Source organism: Rana temporaria, chromosome 9 (assembly GCF_905171775.1).
Source record: "Rana temporaria chromosome 9, aRanTem1.1, whole genome shotgun sequence".
NCBI classification, from domain to species: domain Eukaryota; kingdom Metazoa; phylum Chordata; class Amphibia; order Anura; family Ranidae; genus Rana; species Rana temporaria.
This window is the reverse complement of record NC_053497.1, coordinates 89928717-89945378: the sequence shown is the minus strand read 5'-3', so window position 1 is coordinate 89945378 and position 16662 is coordinate 89928717. Positions and strand designations below refer to the sequence as shown.

At 42.5% G+C, this 16662-nt stretch overlaps 1 protein-coding gene across 5 annotated transcripts in view; it reads left to right on the top strand.

The window, feature by feature from the left end:
- The window catches only part of COL4A5 (collagen type IV alpha 5 chain), a 203281-nt gene that overhangs the window by 174947 nt on the left and 11672 nt on the right, over positions 1 to 16662 (top strand). For all 5 annotated transcript variants that reach the window (XM_040323904.1, XM_040323901.1, XM_040323903.1 and 2 more), the window contains 7 exons: positions 3165 to 3298; positions 5617 to 5689; positions 6109 to 6180; positions 6308 to 6427; positions 7154 to 7252; positions 9644 to 9856; positions 16285 to 16462. In XM_040323904.1, the coding sequence (XP_040179838.1) occupies positions 3165 to 3298; positions 5617 to 5689; positions 6109 to 6180; positions 6308 to 6427; positions 7154 to 7252; positions 9644 to 9856; positions 16285 to 16462 (889 nt within the window). The remainder of the gene's footprint in view (positions 1 to 3164; positions 3299 to 5616; positions 5690 to 6108; positions 6181 to 6307; positions 6428 to 7153; positions 7253 to 9643; positions 9857 to 16284; positions 16463 to 16662) is intronic.

Genomic DNA, 16662 nt, shown 5'->3' with positions numbered 1-16662 from the left:
ACACGCTGAAAGCTTCTTCCATGATGTCTGAATTACAAATGGAAATTCTGTTGTTCAGAGTTATAAAGTGCCAAATTGTTTGGTAATGAATTCAGTTATTTTAAATACAAGCTTTTCTGTTACAGCATAATTTTAGGGGACTGACAGACTGCTCCTTGTTTTATTATCTTTTCACATGTCTCATGCAAGTTTCTCAGGAAAACAAGTACCATATTTGCCGGTGTATAAGGCGACTGGGCGTATAAGACGACCCCCTAATTTTACATTTTTTTAAGATTTTTCGACGCTTTATATTTCTTCCTTCTGGAGCCATTCACAGCGTATAATGTATTTTATTAATGAATACAAAGCCTGCTTGGATTGGCAGAGGCTGTAACATCATCAGCCCACGCCTCTCTGACTCTCAAAGCCAATCCGAGCAGGCTACTGTATGTAGCCTGCTCGGATTGGCAGAGGTTGTTACTCCAATCCGAGCAGGCTCTGTATTCATTTGAATACACCGCTCACCAGGATTGGCTAAGCGGTATATACTGTATGTAGCCAAAGCTACATACAGTATTACCGCACATCCAGCAGGCATCCGAACAGCTGACCCGGCATATTAGACGACCCCTGATTTTTGGCCAGTTTTTTTAAGTGTAAAAGGTAGTCTTATACGCCAGCAAATACAGTATTAGGAAATTCACATTTCACCACATGCAGAATTCACTTACTGAGATGTAAAGAACTATGCAGACACAAATATCTGTGGTTATTTCGGTGGGACATTAAATGATGACTAGGGTGCATTTAAATATAAAATTAGCTCTGCTATCAAGCTCTTAAATCCATCCTCTGTTAAACCAGACTAATGCTGCGTACACATGATCGGAAATTCCGACAAGAAAACCGTGGATTTTTTTCAGACGGAATTTTGGCTCAAATTTGTGTTGCATACATACTTGGGTCACACAAAATTTCGACCATCAAGAACGCGGTGACGTACAACACTACAACGAGCCAAGAAAAATTAAGTTCAATTATTCCGAGCATGCGTTAAATTGATTCTGAGCATGCATGTTTTTTTTGCGTGTTGGAATTGCATACAGATGATCGGAATTTCCAACAAGAACTTTTCCCATCTGAAAGTTTGCAAACCAGCTCTCAAATTTTTGCTGTCCGAAATTCTGATAGAAAAAGTTTGATGGGGCCTACACACGGTCGGAATTTCCGACCAAAAGCTCACATCGAACTTTTCTTGTCGGAAATTCCGACCCTGTGTACGTGGCATAAGGGCTCGTTCACATGTGTGTTGATTATGCAGAATGAAGTATTCCCCATTAAAGCGGAGTTCCAGCCTTTTTTTATGAATATTAAAAGTCAGCAGCTACAAAAACATTTACAGGGTTGAAAATACATTTTAAGACTTCAATAAGATCTTTCGATGAGTGGTGTTAGTCTCCTTGCTTGAGCTCTCACTGATTTATATATGATAAAAGTGATAAACTACCTGAGAAAAACATTGCATTTGGGAATAAAAACAGGGAATTACTGATTGGCAAGAGGGCAAGAGTGGAGACTCTTGGGGATGGTGTTTACTCTGTCTAAAGATAGAGAACCCCTTTACATAACTCATTATTAATCAAATTTGGGGAAATGTATTTATATTTTTTCATGTTTTTGATGAAATGGTGCTTGTAAATACAAACACTCTCATTTCCATGTTCCTGTAAATAGACATTAAAGGGAAGAATGCAATGTTTGAGAAGAACAATTAAAAAAATCCTTGATAAAGAACCATTTGCATCAAAATAATTGAGATCTGGTAGTTACTGCCATCATTTAATAGTGACAAAGTAAAGCATTTCAGGGTGACTCATATTGGAAATTCTAATAGGCTGCATGACTGTTGACAGATAATACCTCTTTCAGATTGGTGCATTTTTCATTTTTTTTTTCATATCAGAAAATGTAGTGTATTTCAGCAACACATGTTTTGAGGTTTCTAAAGCGTGAACAACAATGAGAGAAAAAAAAATGAAAGTTTCCAGAGATAAAATAACAGTGACAAGTAGCAACCACATATCTCTGGGTCAGACTGACTTATATTACAATAGCTACATTGTTTTAGGGCTGTTCAGGATTCAATCCATACAATATACTATACTCCAATGGAGAATACCTTAAACAGAAGTTAATGCACCAGTCTAAAGGCACAGTTCAGTAGGTGCTTCAGAAATCTTTACTTTAAAAGAAATACATTGTATAAGTACCATCAAAATATCAACGAAAATGAGGCCACGTGAGCCTGTTGGTCTGCTTTCTGTTTCAAAAGATGTAGCTTAGGAGGAGAGGTAGCTGCAGAGGGTTTAGCTCAGTGATGGTGAACCTTGGCATCCCAGATGTTATGGAACTACATTTCCCATGATGCTCATGCATGTGTGGTTGAGCATCATGGGAAATGTAGTTCCAAAACATCTGGGGTGACATCAATGGTCTAGCTGAAAAATATAATGTGGTCACATGACATTGGGAAGCGATTTTCTTTGCAGAACATGTGTGACACATGGAGGTACTCTGCAAGCAGGGGCGAGAGGTGTCACTGAATGCTTTTACCTCCAGTGGCACAGGTAGAACCAAAATCACCACCATTTAATTCCGGTGCCACCATTACAAGCTTAGGCTTTGTGTATAATATACTAAAAATACTGGCTACATAAAAGGCAAGCACACTGATTAGAGCTGAATTGCATTGACTTCTACTCTTAAGATGATTTGAGCAGTGCCATGCCTTACCTGAACATTTGCTACAGCAGTACTACAGTGCAGCAATACATGTGAGCACACACACACACACACACTTTATTTTGATGTCCTTCATAGTGTAATCTGGTATTTATCACTCACTGTAAATCAAACCACACGTTAATGCATTTCAGCCATAGACTATATTTGAAACAATGGTATGGGAGCAGTCACATATTCACATTTTATATTAGTAGCAGTAATCATGATTTGCTTACAAAATAGAAATTTCAGATTTGAAGTGAAATATGATCAGGTAGTATGGAAAAACTTAAATAAAACAAGCATCTATACTTATACATATTTTCCAATTTCTTCACATTAAATTCTGTTCTAATACTTTTGTGTGAGTCTAACTTTTTATTGCTAACACTACAAAGGTTCACCTGGCCCAGAAGGACCCCGCGGCCCCCCTGGCAGTTCAAGCTTCAAAGGGGATAAAGGAAATTCTGGTGTACCTGGACAGCCTGGATTTCCAGGACCTAAAGGAGACCCAGGAATCGCAGGTGTTCCGGTAAGCCTCTGTATGCTTTTGATGTACTGTACATGTATGTTCCTCAAAAAACCTGCACTAAATTCGAACAGCTTCATCCAGTGTCTCTTTTTTATACATGGCATGTAGTGAGCTGGCCTACCCTAAAGCAGCCACTGTTCATAGTCAGTGATTCAGCAGAGATTCAGGAAGATCTGAATGCAAAGCTATTACTGTAACAGAATGACATTCTGTATTGGTTTGTATAGGTTTTAATTATTTCTTATAATGCTCTTGACTAGAAAAAAATCTGTATCTGGGAAAATATGAAACATTATATATGAATATTTCATATTTGCCATTTGCAGCCAGCAGGTGGTGCACTTACAGCTTTTCTTTACCACTTCTGCACGTAATTTTACTGCTATGCATTAAAAAGACTGGTGTAGATTGTTCTCCTGCTGTTGCAGTGTGTTCACATCACACAGGCAAATGAATAAGTTGGGGGAATCATACTTTTTCCCCTCTGCTAGCTCAAATGGAGCCATATGGATTCTTAGATTTCACAAGCAAGAAGGCAGCAATGAGTTTTCTTGTAAGAATCCCCAGTATGTTCTGCAAAATGTCTTTTAAAATGCTTAATGCTTATAAAAGTACATGAAAAAGAAATTACATCAACAACGAGTTTATACATTTTCTGAATACAACTGAAACTTTTACCAATATAGTCATCTTACCCGTAAAGTAGTTGAACCACTTAAGCCCCGGACCATTTTGCTGGTCAAATACCAGGCCACTTTTTGCGATTCAGCACTACGTCATTTTAACTGACAATTGCGCAGTCGTGAGACGTGGCTCCCAAACAAACTTGAACGTCAAATAGAGTTTTCTTTTGGTTGTATTTGATCACCTCTGCGATTTTTTTATTTTGCGCTATAAACAAAAAAAGAGCAACAATTTTGAAAAAAAAACTATTTTTTTTACTTTTTGCTATAATAAATATCCCCAAAAAACATATATATATATAAAAAAAAAAAATCCTCAGTTTAGGCCGATACGTATTCTTCTACATATTTTTGGTAAAAAAAATCGCAATAAGCGTTTATTGATCGGTTTGTGCAAAAGTTATAGTGTCTACAAATTAGGGAATAGTTTTATGGCATTTTTATTAATATTTTTTTACTAGTAATGGTGGCGATCAACGATTTTTATTGTGACTGCAACATTATGGCAGACACTTTTGACACATTTGTGGGACCATTGTCATTTTTACAGCGACAAGTGCTATAAAAATGCACTGATTACTGTGAAAATGACACTGGCAGTGAAGGGTTTAACCACTAGGTGGCGCTGTAGGTGTTAAATGTGCCTAGGGATGTGTTCTAACTGTAGGGGGGATGGGCTGTGTGTGACAAGACAGTGATCACCACTTCCGTTTACAGGAAGCAGTGATTAGTGTCATTGTCATTAGGCAGAGCGGGGAGATGTTTGTTTACATCAGCATCTCCCCGTTCTTCCTCACCGTGAGATGATCGCGGGTATCCCCGCGGCACGTGCGTCCACAATGCAGCTTCCTTAAAGGGGACGTATATATACGTCCTCCTGCCCAGGAGTGCCATTCTTTCGACGTATAAATGCGTGCAGTGGTCAGCTCTGATCCTTTGAATGGACGACCCACGATGACGTTGATGATAACGATGATGACGAGCCAACGATGACGAGCCGCTGTTTGCTGCACAGGGCTCTGAAGGCAGGTCACGGGTATGCCGTTCCTTTAGAGCGCATGCACATGTTTAGGAGGTATTTATTGTACCTATAGGTAAGCCTTATTATAGGCTTACTATAGGTAAAATTCAACCAAGGGAGTTTACTCCCACTTTAAGATACATTAGTTTAAAGCTTAACTCCAGACAAAAAAAAGACGCAAGTAATGCAGCTCTGTAATTGGTAAGTCAAGTCACAGGCTGCGGCGAGTCCAAGATGGCCCAGGAAGCAAACCAAGTCCAAGATGGCCCAGGAAGTGGGTTGAATGATGCTGGCCACAGTAGAAAAAAAGTAATGCAGGGGAAACCTCTGGATTTAAGCTTAATACTGTAGCAAAAGCTGGGTTTGTTATTTTAACATTTAATGGGTTATTCTTTTTTATCTTTTTATTTTTGGCTGGAGTTCTGCTATAAAATAATGTTTTTCCACTTCAGGTTTTTTTTCAGTGTGTATTTATATTATGTTTTTCTATTGACCTCTTCCTTAAATATGATAACATATTATATTTTTCTTACATTTTTGCTGGATTTGCTCATCATTTAATTCAAAGGAAAGGAATGTAATTGTTTATTCTAAAATTCTGTCCTTATTTACAGGGTGATCCTGGAAGACCAGGTTTAAATGGAATGAAAGGAGATCAGGGCGTTCCGGGTGTCCCAGGATTCCCAGGTAATAATAATGGGTCTCTGGAATTGCACACAGGCTCGGTCACATCCCCCAGTACTCCTAGAGTTCACATATCATGATAGAAATATTTGGCCTAAGAGACAATGGCCTAAGCCAAACATGAGAAACACTAAGCTTAATTTGAATAGCACTCTATATAAGCCTTATTATTTGGGGGAATGTGATATTTTAATCCCCGTTTAGATCTTCTTTTTTTGTGTTTTTTATATGAGTTGTCTGTTAGAAGCAGACAATGATAGGTGCTGAGTTATATTGCTCCCAGCCTTCCCAGTTCGCAACAGGCTGTAGCTGACAGCACTGTCACGTGTACATTGCATCGCCTGTTGTGGCTAATAATACAATATTAGGATAAAAGAGATTAAAGCAACTGTAGTCATGTTCTGCTCTGTTGTATTTTTCAGGTATGAAAGGGCCAGGTGGTCCTTCTGGTCTGTCTGGTGGTAAAGGTGATCTAGGTAGCCCAGGTCTTCCAGGTGAGAACTTTCATTCTGTATTATATTATTGGCAATTATCTCCTTATATTCATATGGTCTTTTTCTAGAGGTCAAAACAGTTATCAAATACTGAGTGATACATATGTTTTATCTTTATGATTAACAGGTCTCCCAGGACCACCTGGTCCCAAAGGCGAGATCAAGACAGTACAGGGGCCACCCGGACAACCAGGGCGTCCAGGAAACTCAGGACCTCCTGGACCACCAGGTCCCCCCGGATCACCAGGTAATACTTTGTGGGATGTCAAATAATATACTCCCCTAAAAAAATATTTTTACGTTCACTTTACTTTACTTTTCAGTGTTGTTTAATTATTATTCCTAAAAAGGATCCCTGTAGCAAGACCATTTTGGCATCCCTGCTGATTTAATCATAGTTTGTAAATTTTTGTGAAATATATTGCACACTCTGCATTTCCTATAGTCTTGTGAAGTCTTTGCATGAACATTTGCACAGTTCCTCATACAGTGCTGTGAAAGAAATAAAATTAAGTATTGATTATCCTCTATATATTTACCTATTATTCATAGTTGCCTATACAAGTTACAGTATTTTGGGTCAAATATGTTTCATCCTGATGTAGATGGGGAAACATTTACAATTGAAGGAAGCCTGGAGTAGAGACTGCTACAGAAATAGCTATTGCTGACCTTTCTGCAAACATTTGTTCCCTGACTGTTCTGCAGATCCAATGCCTTAAATTCTTTGTAAGCCACTGAATTTTAGCAAATATTCATATATAAAGAGTTCTGACTTTGCTGATATGCATTCATGTTCTGGGGTAGTAACTCAGAAAGTACTAAAGCCAGAGATAGCCAGCTAACAGGAGCAGTTAAGAATTGGAAGCCCCCATATTTATTTTATAAATAATTTCTTGTAACTAAACTGGTTGATAGGTATAGTTATTATTTTGGATGGAACTTTGTTACTCATTATCATTTCGTTTTTTAGGTCCTTTAGGGCCATCAGGTGACTCTGGCAGAGATGGACTTCCAGGATTTGAAGGGCAGGCAGGACGCAAAGGTGACAGAGGTCCACAGGGGCAACCAGGTATGTTTTTGCTTGTATTGTTGAGTATTACATCATATAGCATATAGACACAAAGGAGGTATTTAATAAAACTGGAGTGTGCAAAATGTGGTGCAGCTCTGTATAGAAACCAATTAGCTACCAGGTTTTATTGCCAAAGCTTAATTAAACAAGATGAAGTTAGAATCTGGCTACCATGCACAGTTTGCACCAGATTCTAAGTGCACCAGTTTTAGTAAATCTCCCCCTAACTGCCCTAAAAGGTAAAATCATTACTAATATTCAGCTGATGGTTCTCTGCATATTGTTTTTGTGGCCTTTTCATGGCAGTGTATGTATGAACAGATAAGTAGGGGGACCAGCAAAACAAAAATACAATGTTGTTAAATATGCACATCTCTTTTATATATTATATAATTATCTTCTGTCATTCAGACCAAATTTAATGAACAGGTAAGCAGCAAAAGAAAGGTGGTTTTATTTTCACAATAGTCATAAGGTAAAACTCAATACTATTACAATTCATTTTTGAAATTTGTGTGGAGTGTGCACTAATGTTAAAATCGAATGACATATATAAGTGAAAAATAAGGTTTGGATAAACTGAAACCCCCCCCCCACAAATATTGTCTTGTGGTTTGTTTTTTGAGAATGTATGCTAGTATATTGAATATTTAGTGTACTGCTCAGTAAAACTTTGTTTATTGATCTCAAAGTCACTGAGAAAGGGAAGAGCTTTGACCATTTTGAATGGGCCAATGTAATCAAAAGCTAAAAACATCTTTCTCATGCAGTTGCATAGATGGCATCATGAGGTACCTATGCAAATGCCCTTTACCTCGGACTCCCAAAATACCAAATCACTCGTCTGTAAGTCGTTCAAAATACGGCCGCTCGACTCGTGACTGGGAAAAAAACATTGGAATCAATCTCGCCTTCATTGAGATCCCTTTATTGGTTGCCAGTAAAAGACAGAATTACTTTTAAGGCACTCTGTCTGACGCATAAGTGTGTTCAAGGGAATGCCCCCCATATCTATGCGAAAAATTAAAAAGTCACAACCCCAATCGCATTCTCCGATCCACCGACCAAAATCTACTCCAGATACCCAAAGCCAGATACAAGTCCAAAGGAGAATGAAGATTTGCAGTCCAAGGACCTAGACTATGGAACGCTCTACCAACCAGCATCCGAATGGAGGTGAATCACCGGGCCTTCAGAAAAAAGCTCAAAACCCACCTTTTCTGAAGGCAAAAGGACAGTAGGGAACGGATACTAAGCGCCCAGAGGCGATTCAGTTTGCATGTGTTGCGCTATAAAAGTTTCTCACTCACTCAGCATACCAGAGTGCTGCTCTAGTTTTAATTCAACTGACTTTCTGAGCTTTTTCGTAGAGGAACTAGTATGTCCCACCCCACCTCCCACATGAATGTTAGGGCATGGCAATTTGTTGTTCAGGCACTGAGCCTTGTTTTGTAGGAGGGATTGTGTGCATTATCCCCATACTTAGAAGTATGGGTTTTTGGGGTGGGACAGGCAGTGCTCTACTGGGGCATAATTAATCAATTAAACGTCTTGTTATTCATCTAGTGGTGCTCCTATTAAACACTGGTGTTTATTTTGTAGCCTTTGTTGCTAGACAATTTCAATTTAAAGTGGTTGTAAAGGATGTACGTTTTTTACCTATATGCATTCTCTGAGACCATCTCTCCATGAGACCAGCTTCTGACAGACAAGGAGCTGTACACGTGGGCCAAAAGTTGCCAGTTCCTGCTGAACCAAGCATTTTTGACCAGTTTTGGGCCGTGTATAACCTGCATTATTATAACTGGAGAGTGCAAAATTGGATGCAGCTGTGCATAGTAATCATTCAGCTTCTAACTTTAGCTTGTTCAATTAAGCATTGACAGAAAGAACTGGAAGCTGATTGGTTTCCCTGTAGAGCTGCACTAGATTTTGCACTCTCCAGTTTTAGTAAGTCCACCCCAGTGAAAAGATACTTAAATTATAACTAAAGGCAAAACTTTTTTTTTCTTCTTAGTTTTGGATGACGTGAAAAGTAATAAGAATGCCTGTCTGTTTTTTGTTTTATTTTGCTGTGTGTCCCCATTAGGAAGCTGAACCCTCTATATTTGTCCTGGTAAACATTATCACCCAGAGTGAGAGTGCATATTTTGAGTTGTCACCAGAACAGGAATCTTCCAATAGGGACACTAGTTCTGGTGACAACCTGGGAAATCTCTTTCTTTGGAGAGATTTCTTCTTGCGTCCTTTTTTGCTATGGGAAATAAAGTGAAATTCCCAGGACCGGTGCTACTGCTAGGCAAACTAGGGCCTAGGGCTCAAAAAATTTTGGATTGAGTTTTACTTTAAACAACATTTTTTACGTTTGTATGTTTTTCATATTAAAAGGATCAAGAGGAAACCAAGGCCCTCCAGGTCCAGATGGATTGCAAGGTCCTCCCGGCTCTCCTGGATTAGGATCTGTAGCTCATGGATTCCTTATTACCCGCCACAGCCAGTCTACAGATTCGCCACCTTGTCCTCAGGGAACTAACATAGTCTATGATGGGTATTCTCTTCTCTATGTACAAGGAAATGAAAGAGCCCATGGTCAAGATCTGGGTAAGGAAGCTGCATGATTCTAAACAAATAAATTATGATAGATATAAAGAGTGTCTGCACACATTTGGTCATCTGCTATCCAAATGGAAATATAGCATGTTTAATGTTGTTCCTTTACAAATGTTTTCAGCATAATGTAAATAATTTTATCAGTTTATGTAAGTGTTTTAAAAATCGTATTTCTATGGATTATTTTTTAATGCATTCATTACAATTAATACATTTGTAGGCTGTGTTACCTGCCAAGTACTGTTATGCAGTATTTGTGACTTGAGGTGGCCATAGATTTTTTAGAGCAGTCAGACAAGCACATTTCCTAATATTGCCAATCAATAATTCAGCCCTACGGTGGTCTGCTGGGCCCATAGACAAAAGAAGTATTTGTTTTTGGCGTACTCTTAATATTAACACTAACCTCAAGTCAAATAGTATATCGACACTGTAACATAAGGCCCCATTTAAACACTTTTTTTAAAACTTTATTCATTTTTTTGCACACATTTAAAATCTGCATTTTTTGCTAGAAGTTACTGTAAACCCCACAAAAGTGAACATTTTCTGAAAGCAGAGACCATAGAGTATAAATGTTGCATGTTATTTACACAAATTTTTATCAAATGCATATTTTCAAGAAAAAAATACACTAAAATGAATACAATATTATAGCCAAGTTTTGGTAAAATAAAAAACATTGGATTGTGTTGAGTAAATAGATAGATACTAAACATGTCAAGTCTTAAAATTGCACATGCCCATAGATTCACAAAAAACGATGGTACCCATCGTACCACATTTTGTGTCAATGCACTGGTTTCCTTACCATCATTTTATATAATAATTAATTGAACTTAGAAAACATTATCCATATTTGTATGTTAAAAGAAGAGATTGAACAAGGTAAATGCTTGTAGAAATTCTATATTGTTGCATGTCAGACAAGTAAACAGGACCAAAGTTAACGCATTTTACATGAATATACTGGTTGTTCACAACATTGATATGATCTCAAAACAAGATATTTAAAGTGCACACCCAAAATGAGCCACACCTAAAAACACCTGTGTTGAGAAGACAACTGCATATTTAAATGGACATCAATACAAAAAGAAACAAGAAAGAAACAAACAAAAGGAGAAAACAACAAAAAATGTCACCTATATCCAAAGTAATATGAAAAGGAATTAAAAAGAGAGATAAATGAAAAGTATATGTGCTGTGGTACAACCCACACACATATAGTTGATACATGCACGAAGATGCACACTATGTATAAGCGTTTGCCACATTATATATATATAAATCTACATCGGGTAAGCCAATAGCTGAGAATGCTGACCGGAGTGTTCTGGCGGGGAGCAGTTCCCCTGTCAGAACACAATAGGACAGCATGGGCGATCGCTGTTCTAACGTTGAATAGTTAAGGTGGTTGTAAAGGCAGAAGGTTTTATATCTTAATGCATTCTATACATTAAGATAAAAAGCCTTCTGTGTGCAGCAGCCCCCCTCAGCCCCCTTAATACTTACCTGAGGTCCAGCTAGATCCAGCGATGTTGCAGGAGTGTCTCGGCTGCCCGGGACTCCCCTCCTCATTGGCTGAGACAGCAGCTTGGTGCCATTGGCTCCAGCTGCTGTCAATCAAAGCCAGTCAGCCATTGGGGAGAGAAAGGGTCTCTGTCTGAATAGACAAAGGAAGCTGCTGCTCGGCTCAGGTGCCCCATAGCAAACTGTTTTCTGTGGAGGCACTCAACAGGAGGGAGGAGCCACAAGCACGAAAGAGGGACCTGAGATGAGGAGGATCTGGACTGCTCGGTACAAAACCATTACACAGAGCAGGTAAGTATAACAACCTGCCGGATTGAACAATACTAGTGTATACTAGGCTTTAACCACTTAACCCCCGGACCATATTGCTGCCCAAAGACCAGAAGACTTTTTGCGATTCGGGACTGCACCGCTTTAACTGACAATTGCGCGGTCGTGCGACGTGGCTCCCAAACAAAATTGGCGTCCTTTTTTTCCCACAAATAGAGCTTTCTTTTGGTGGTATTTGATCACCTCTGCGGTTTTTATTTTTTGCGCTATAAACAAAAATAGAGCGACAATTTTGAAAAAAAATTAATATTTTTTACTTTTTGCTATAATAAATATCCCCCAAAAATATATAAAAAAACTTTTTTTTTCCTCAGTTTAGGCCGATACGTATTCGTCTACATATTTTTCGTAAAAAAAAATCGCAATAAGCGTTTATTGATTGGTTTGCGCAAAAGTTATAGCGTTTACAAAATAGGGGGTATTTTTATGGTATTTATATTAATATATTTTTTTACTAGTAATGGCGGCGATCAGCGATTTTTTTTTCAGTACTGCGACATTATGGCGGACACTTCGGACACTTTTGACACATTTTTGGGACCATTGGCATTTTTATAGCGATCCGTGCTATAAAAATGCATTGGATTACTATAAAAATGCCACTGGCAGTGAAGGGGTTAACACTAGGGGGCGGGGAAGGGGTTAAGTATGCCTGGGTGTGTTCTTACTGTGGGCAGGGCCGGACTGGGAGTAAAAACCAGCCCTGGAAAACATTTCATACCAGCCCCATAGCATTATTATACCAGCCCAACATCATAACGTCATTATTTTCTTGTTCATATAAGAGAAAACCATACATTTTAAAGAAACATTTAAAGAGCGTATTATATAAAGATAAGACAGATATGAAATATATATATATATATATATTTATTACACAGTGGAACCTCAGATTAGGCCCCATACACACCATAGAATCTATCCGCAGATAAATCCCATCAAATGGGTTTCTGCGGATAGATCCTATGGTGTGTACACTCCGTCGGATATCTATCCGCAGATAAATCTCCCCTGGAATGGATTTCCAGCAGATAAATATTTGTCGACATGCACAGAATATCTATCTGCTGGAATCCATTCCAACGGATGGATCCGCTCGTCTGTACAGACTTAACCGGATCCATCCGTCCAAAGGGATTCCCCGCACGCGCCGTAATGAATAGACGCATGCGTGGAATTCCTTATATGACAGCGTCGCGCCCGTCGCCGCGTCATAATAGCGGCGACGGCGCGACACGTCATCGGCAGAGGATTTCAGCGCGGATTTCAATGCGATGGTGTGTACACGCCATCGCATTGAAATCCTCTGAAATCTTAGAGAGGATTTATCCGCGGATACGGTCCGCTGAACCGTATCTGCGGATAAATTCTATCGTGTGTATGGGGCCTACGAGCATAATCCGTTCCAGGAGAATGCTCGTAATCCAAAGTACTCACATATCAAAGTGAGTTTCCCCATTGAAGTTAATGGAAACGAAAATAATTTGTTCCGCAATTGACTTCAATTGCATGCAATACCGCATGTGGCCAGAGGTGGGGGGCGCCGGAGAGCATCGGAGACACTCGGAAATGTCACTTGCCATCCGTCCCCTGCCACCAGATTTAGTGTGTCACTTGCCACCCATCCCGTCACCAGATTCAGCGTGTCACTTGTCACTTAGACTGGGTGACAGCAGGGGGACTGGCTGACAGCAAGGGGACTGGGCGACAGCAAGGGGACTGGGTTACAGAGGACTGGGAGACTGGGTGACAGAGAGCTGGGTGACAGAGGACTGGGTGACAGGAGACTGGGTGACAGAGAGCTGGGTGACAGAGAGCTGGGTGACAGGAGACTGGGTGACAGGAGACTGGGTGACAGGAGACTGGGTGACAGGAGACTGGGTGACAGAGAGCTGGGTGACAGAGAGCTGGGTGACAGGAGACTGGGTGACAGAGAGCTGGGTGACAGAGAGCTGGGTGACAAGGACTGGGTGACAGAGAGCTGGGTGACAGGGACCTGGGTGACAGAGAGCTGGGTGACAGAGAGCTGGGTGACAGAGACTGGGTGACAGAGAGCTGGGTGACAGGGACCTGGGTGACAGAGAGCTGGGTGACAGAGAGCTGGGTGACAAGGACTGGGTGACAGAGAGCTGGGTGACAGGGACCTGGGTGACAGAGAGCTGGGTGACAGAGAGCTGGGTGACAGGGACTGGGTGACAGAGAGCTGGGTGACAAGGACTGGGTGACAGAGAGCTGGGTGACAGGGACCTGGGTGACAGAGAGCTGGGTGACAGAGAGCTGGGTGACAAGGACTGGGTGACAGGGACTGGGTGACAGAGAGCTGGGTGACAGGGACCTGGGTGACAGGGACCTGGGTGACAGAGAGCTGGGTGACAGAGAGCTGGGTGACAAGGACTGAGTGACAGGGACTGGGTGACAGAGAGCTGGGTGACAGGGACCTGGGTGACAGGGACCTGGGTGACAGAGAGCTGGGTGACAGAGAGCTGGGTGACAGAGAGCTGGGTGACAAGGACTGGGTGACAGAGAGCTGGGTGACAGGGACTGGGTGACAGAGACCTGGGTGACAGAGACCTGGGTGACAGGGACCTGGGTGACAGAGAGCTGGGTGACAGGGACTGGGTGACAGAGAGCTGGGTGACAGAGAGCTGGGTGACAAGGACTGGGTGACAGAGAGCTGGGTGACAGAGAGCTGGGTGACAAGGACTGGGTGACAGAGAGCTGGGTGACAGGGACTGGGTGACAGAGACCTGGGTGACAGAGACCTGGGTGACAGGGACCTGGGTGACAGAGAGCTGGGTGATAGGGACTGGGTGACAGAGAGCTGGGTGACAGAGAGCTGGGTGACAAGGACTGGGTGACAGAGAGCTGGGTGACAGAGAGCTGGGTGACAGAGAGCTGGGTGACAGAGAGCTGGGTGACAGGGACCTGGGTGACAGAGAGCTGGGTGACAGGGACTGGGTGACAGGGACTGGGTGACAGAGAGCTGGGTGACAGGGACCTGGGTGACAGGGACTGGTTGACAGAGAGCTGGGTGACAAGGACTGGGTGACAAGGACTGGGTGACAGAGAGCTGGGTGACAGAGAGCTGGGTGACAGGGACCTGGGTGACAGGGACCTGGGTGACAGGGACTGGGTGACAGAGAGCTGGGTGACAGGGACCTGGGTGACAGAGAGCTGGGTGACAGGGACTGGGTGACAGAGAGCTGGGTGACAGAGAGCTGGGTGACAGGGACCTGGGTGACAGAGAGCTGGGTGACAGGGACTGGGTGACAGAGAGCTGGGTGACAGAGAGCTGGGTGACAGGGACTGGGTGACAGAGAGCTGGGTGACAGGGACCTAGGTGACAGAGAGCTGGGTGACAGAGAGCTGGGTGACAGGGGCTGGGTGACAGAGGGACTATACAGTCCAGATTACAATTTGCAGGGGCAGAAAAGGTGACAGAGAAAGGGGGGTGCACCATGCAACCCCCCCCCCCTCTCTCTCTCTGTGTCACCTTTGCTGCCCCTGCAAATTGTAATCTGGACTGTATAATCTCTCTCACAATTGCATGGTCAAACCCCCCCCCCCCACCTACCTTTTCTTCCTTCTGCTCCAAGGCTGGCCGGCGCCATACACTTCTTCTCCTCTGCGGCTCTGCCTTCACACGTGGCTCTGCAGGAGAAACATAGTGGGCGGTGCTGGCGCCGCACGGGACGATGGGACGTTCGGTTCTCCTGCTCGGCTCCTCCCCTCCCTCAAACACATGATCGCTCCAGTCCAATGTGTGCACACTTCACACAGCGCGGGCCGGGAAGGAAAGTGCAGCGGTGAGCATGGCGGCCGCAACCCGCCGGCGACCGGCCCGCCGCTGCTCTTTATTAACATAATGTAATAGACATGACACTGGACTGGAGTGAATGCAGCATAGGGCAGGCATGCGTATAATTGTAAAGTGCGGCCGCGATGGCGGCCGCGGCGGCGGCGGCGCGGCCCACAGCCACAGGCACAGCTGGTTAATTTGACTGTCAGCAGGCGGCCTACCAGGAATTTTCCCGCTATCCCGGTAGGCCAGTCCGGCCCTGACTGTGGGGGGGGGGGTGACCTCACTAGGGGAAACACTGATCCTCGGTTCATACATTGTATGAACCGAAGATCAGCATTTCCCCTGCTGACAGGACCGAGAGCTGTGTGTTTACACACACAGCTCCCGGTCCCCGCTCTGTAACGAGCGATCGCGTGTGCCCGGCGGCGATCGCGCCCGCCGGGCACACGCACGGGAGTCGGGGGCGAGCCTCCGGCTACGGGCTCTCGCCCAGAAGAGCCGACCTGCCGCCGTATAATGACGGTGCGCGGTCGGCTAGTGGTTAATTTACATTATAATCATTTTTCAATTCAAGCAAAATGAAAAACAATAAGAATTATAAGCACTTATCTTAGAACCAAGAACCAAGGTGATGCAAAAACATGTTATTATTCTCTATGGCGTCTATATGTAACTTTTCAAAATTTTTGGAATAATTCTCCTATTGCAATTTACGACATATTACAATGTCCTTATCATTGTTTTATTTTCTTAGGTACTGCTGGAAGCTGCCTGCGACGTTTCAGCACTATGCCTTTTATGTTCTGCAACATCAACAATGTGTGTAATTTTGCATCAAGAAATGATTACTCCTATTGGCTCTCTACACCAGAGCTAATGCCAGCAAACATGGAGCCCCTAAGGGGAAGAGAAATTCAGCCATATATAAGCCGGTGAGATTTTTCATCTTGCCTATTAAAGTGGAGTTTCACCTAATAGTGTATGTCTGTATGTCTGTCTGTATCACTGTTTACATTTTCTTTTACTTCTTGTCTGGGAAATCATTGTCAATAAAACAGAAAGTGAGAGGAGATTAAATCCCTACAACGTCCCCAGATAGCAGTAAAGACCCAACAGGAGATCTGTTTCTTCC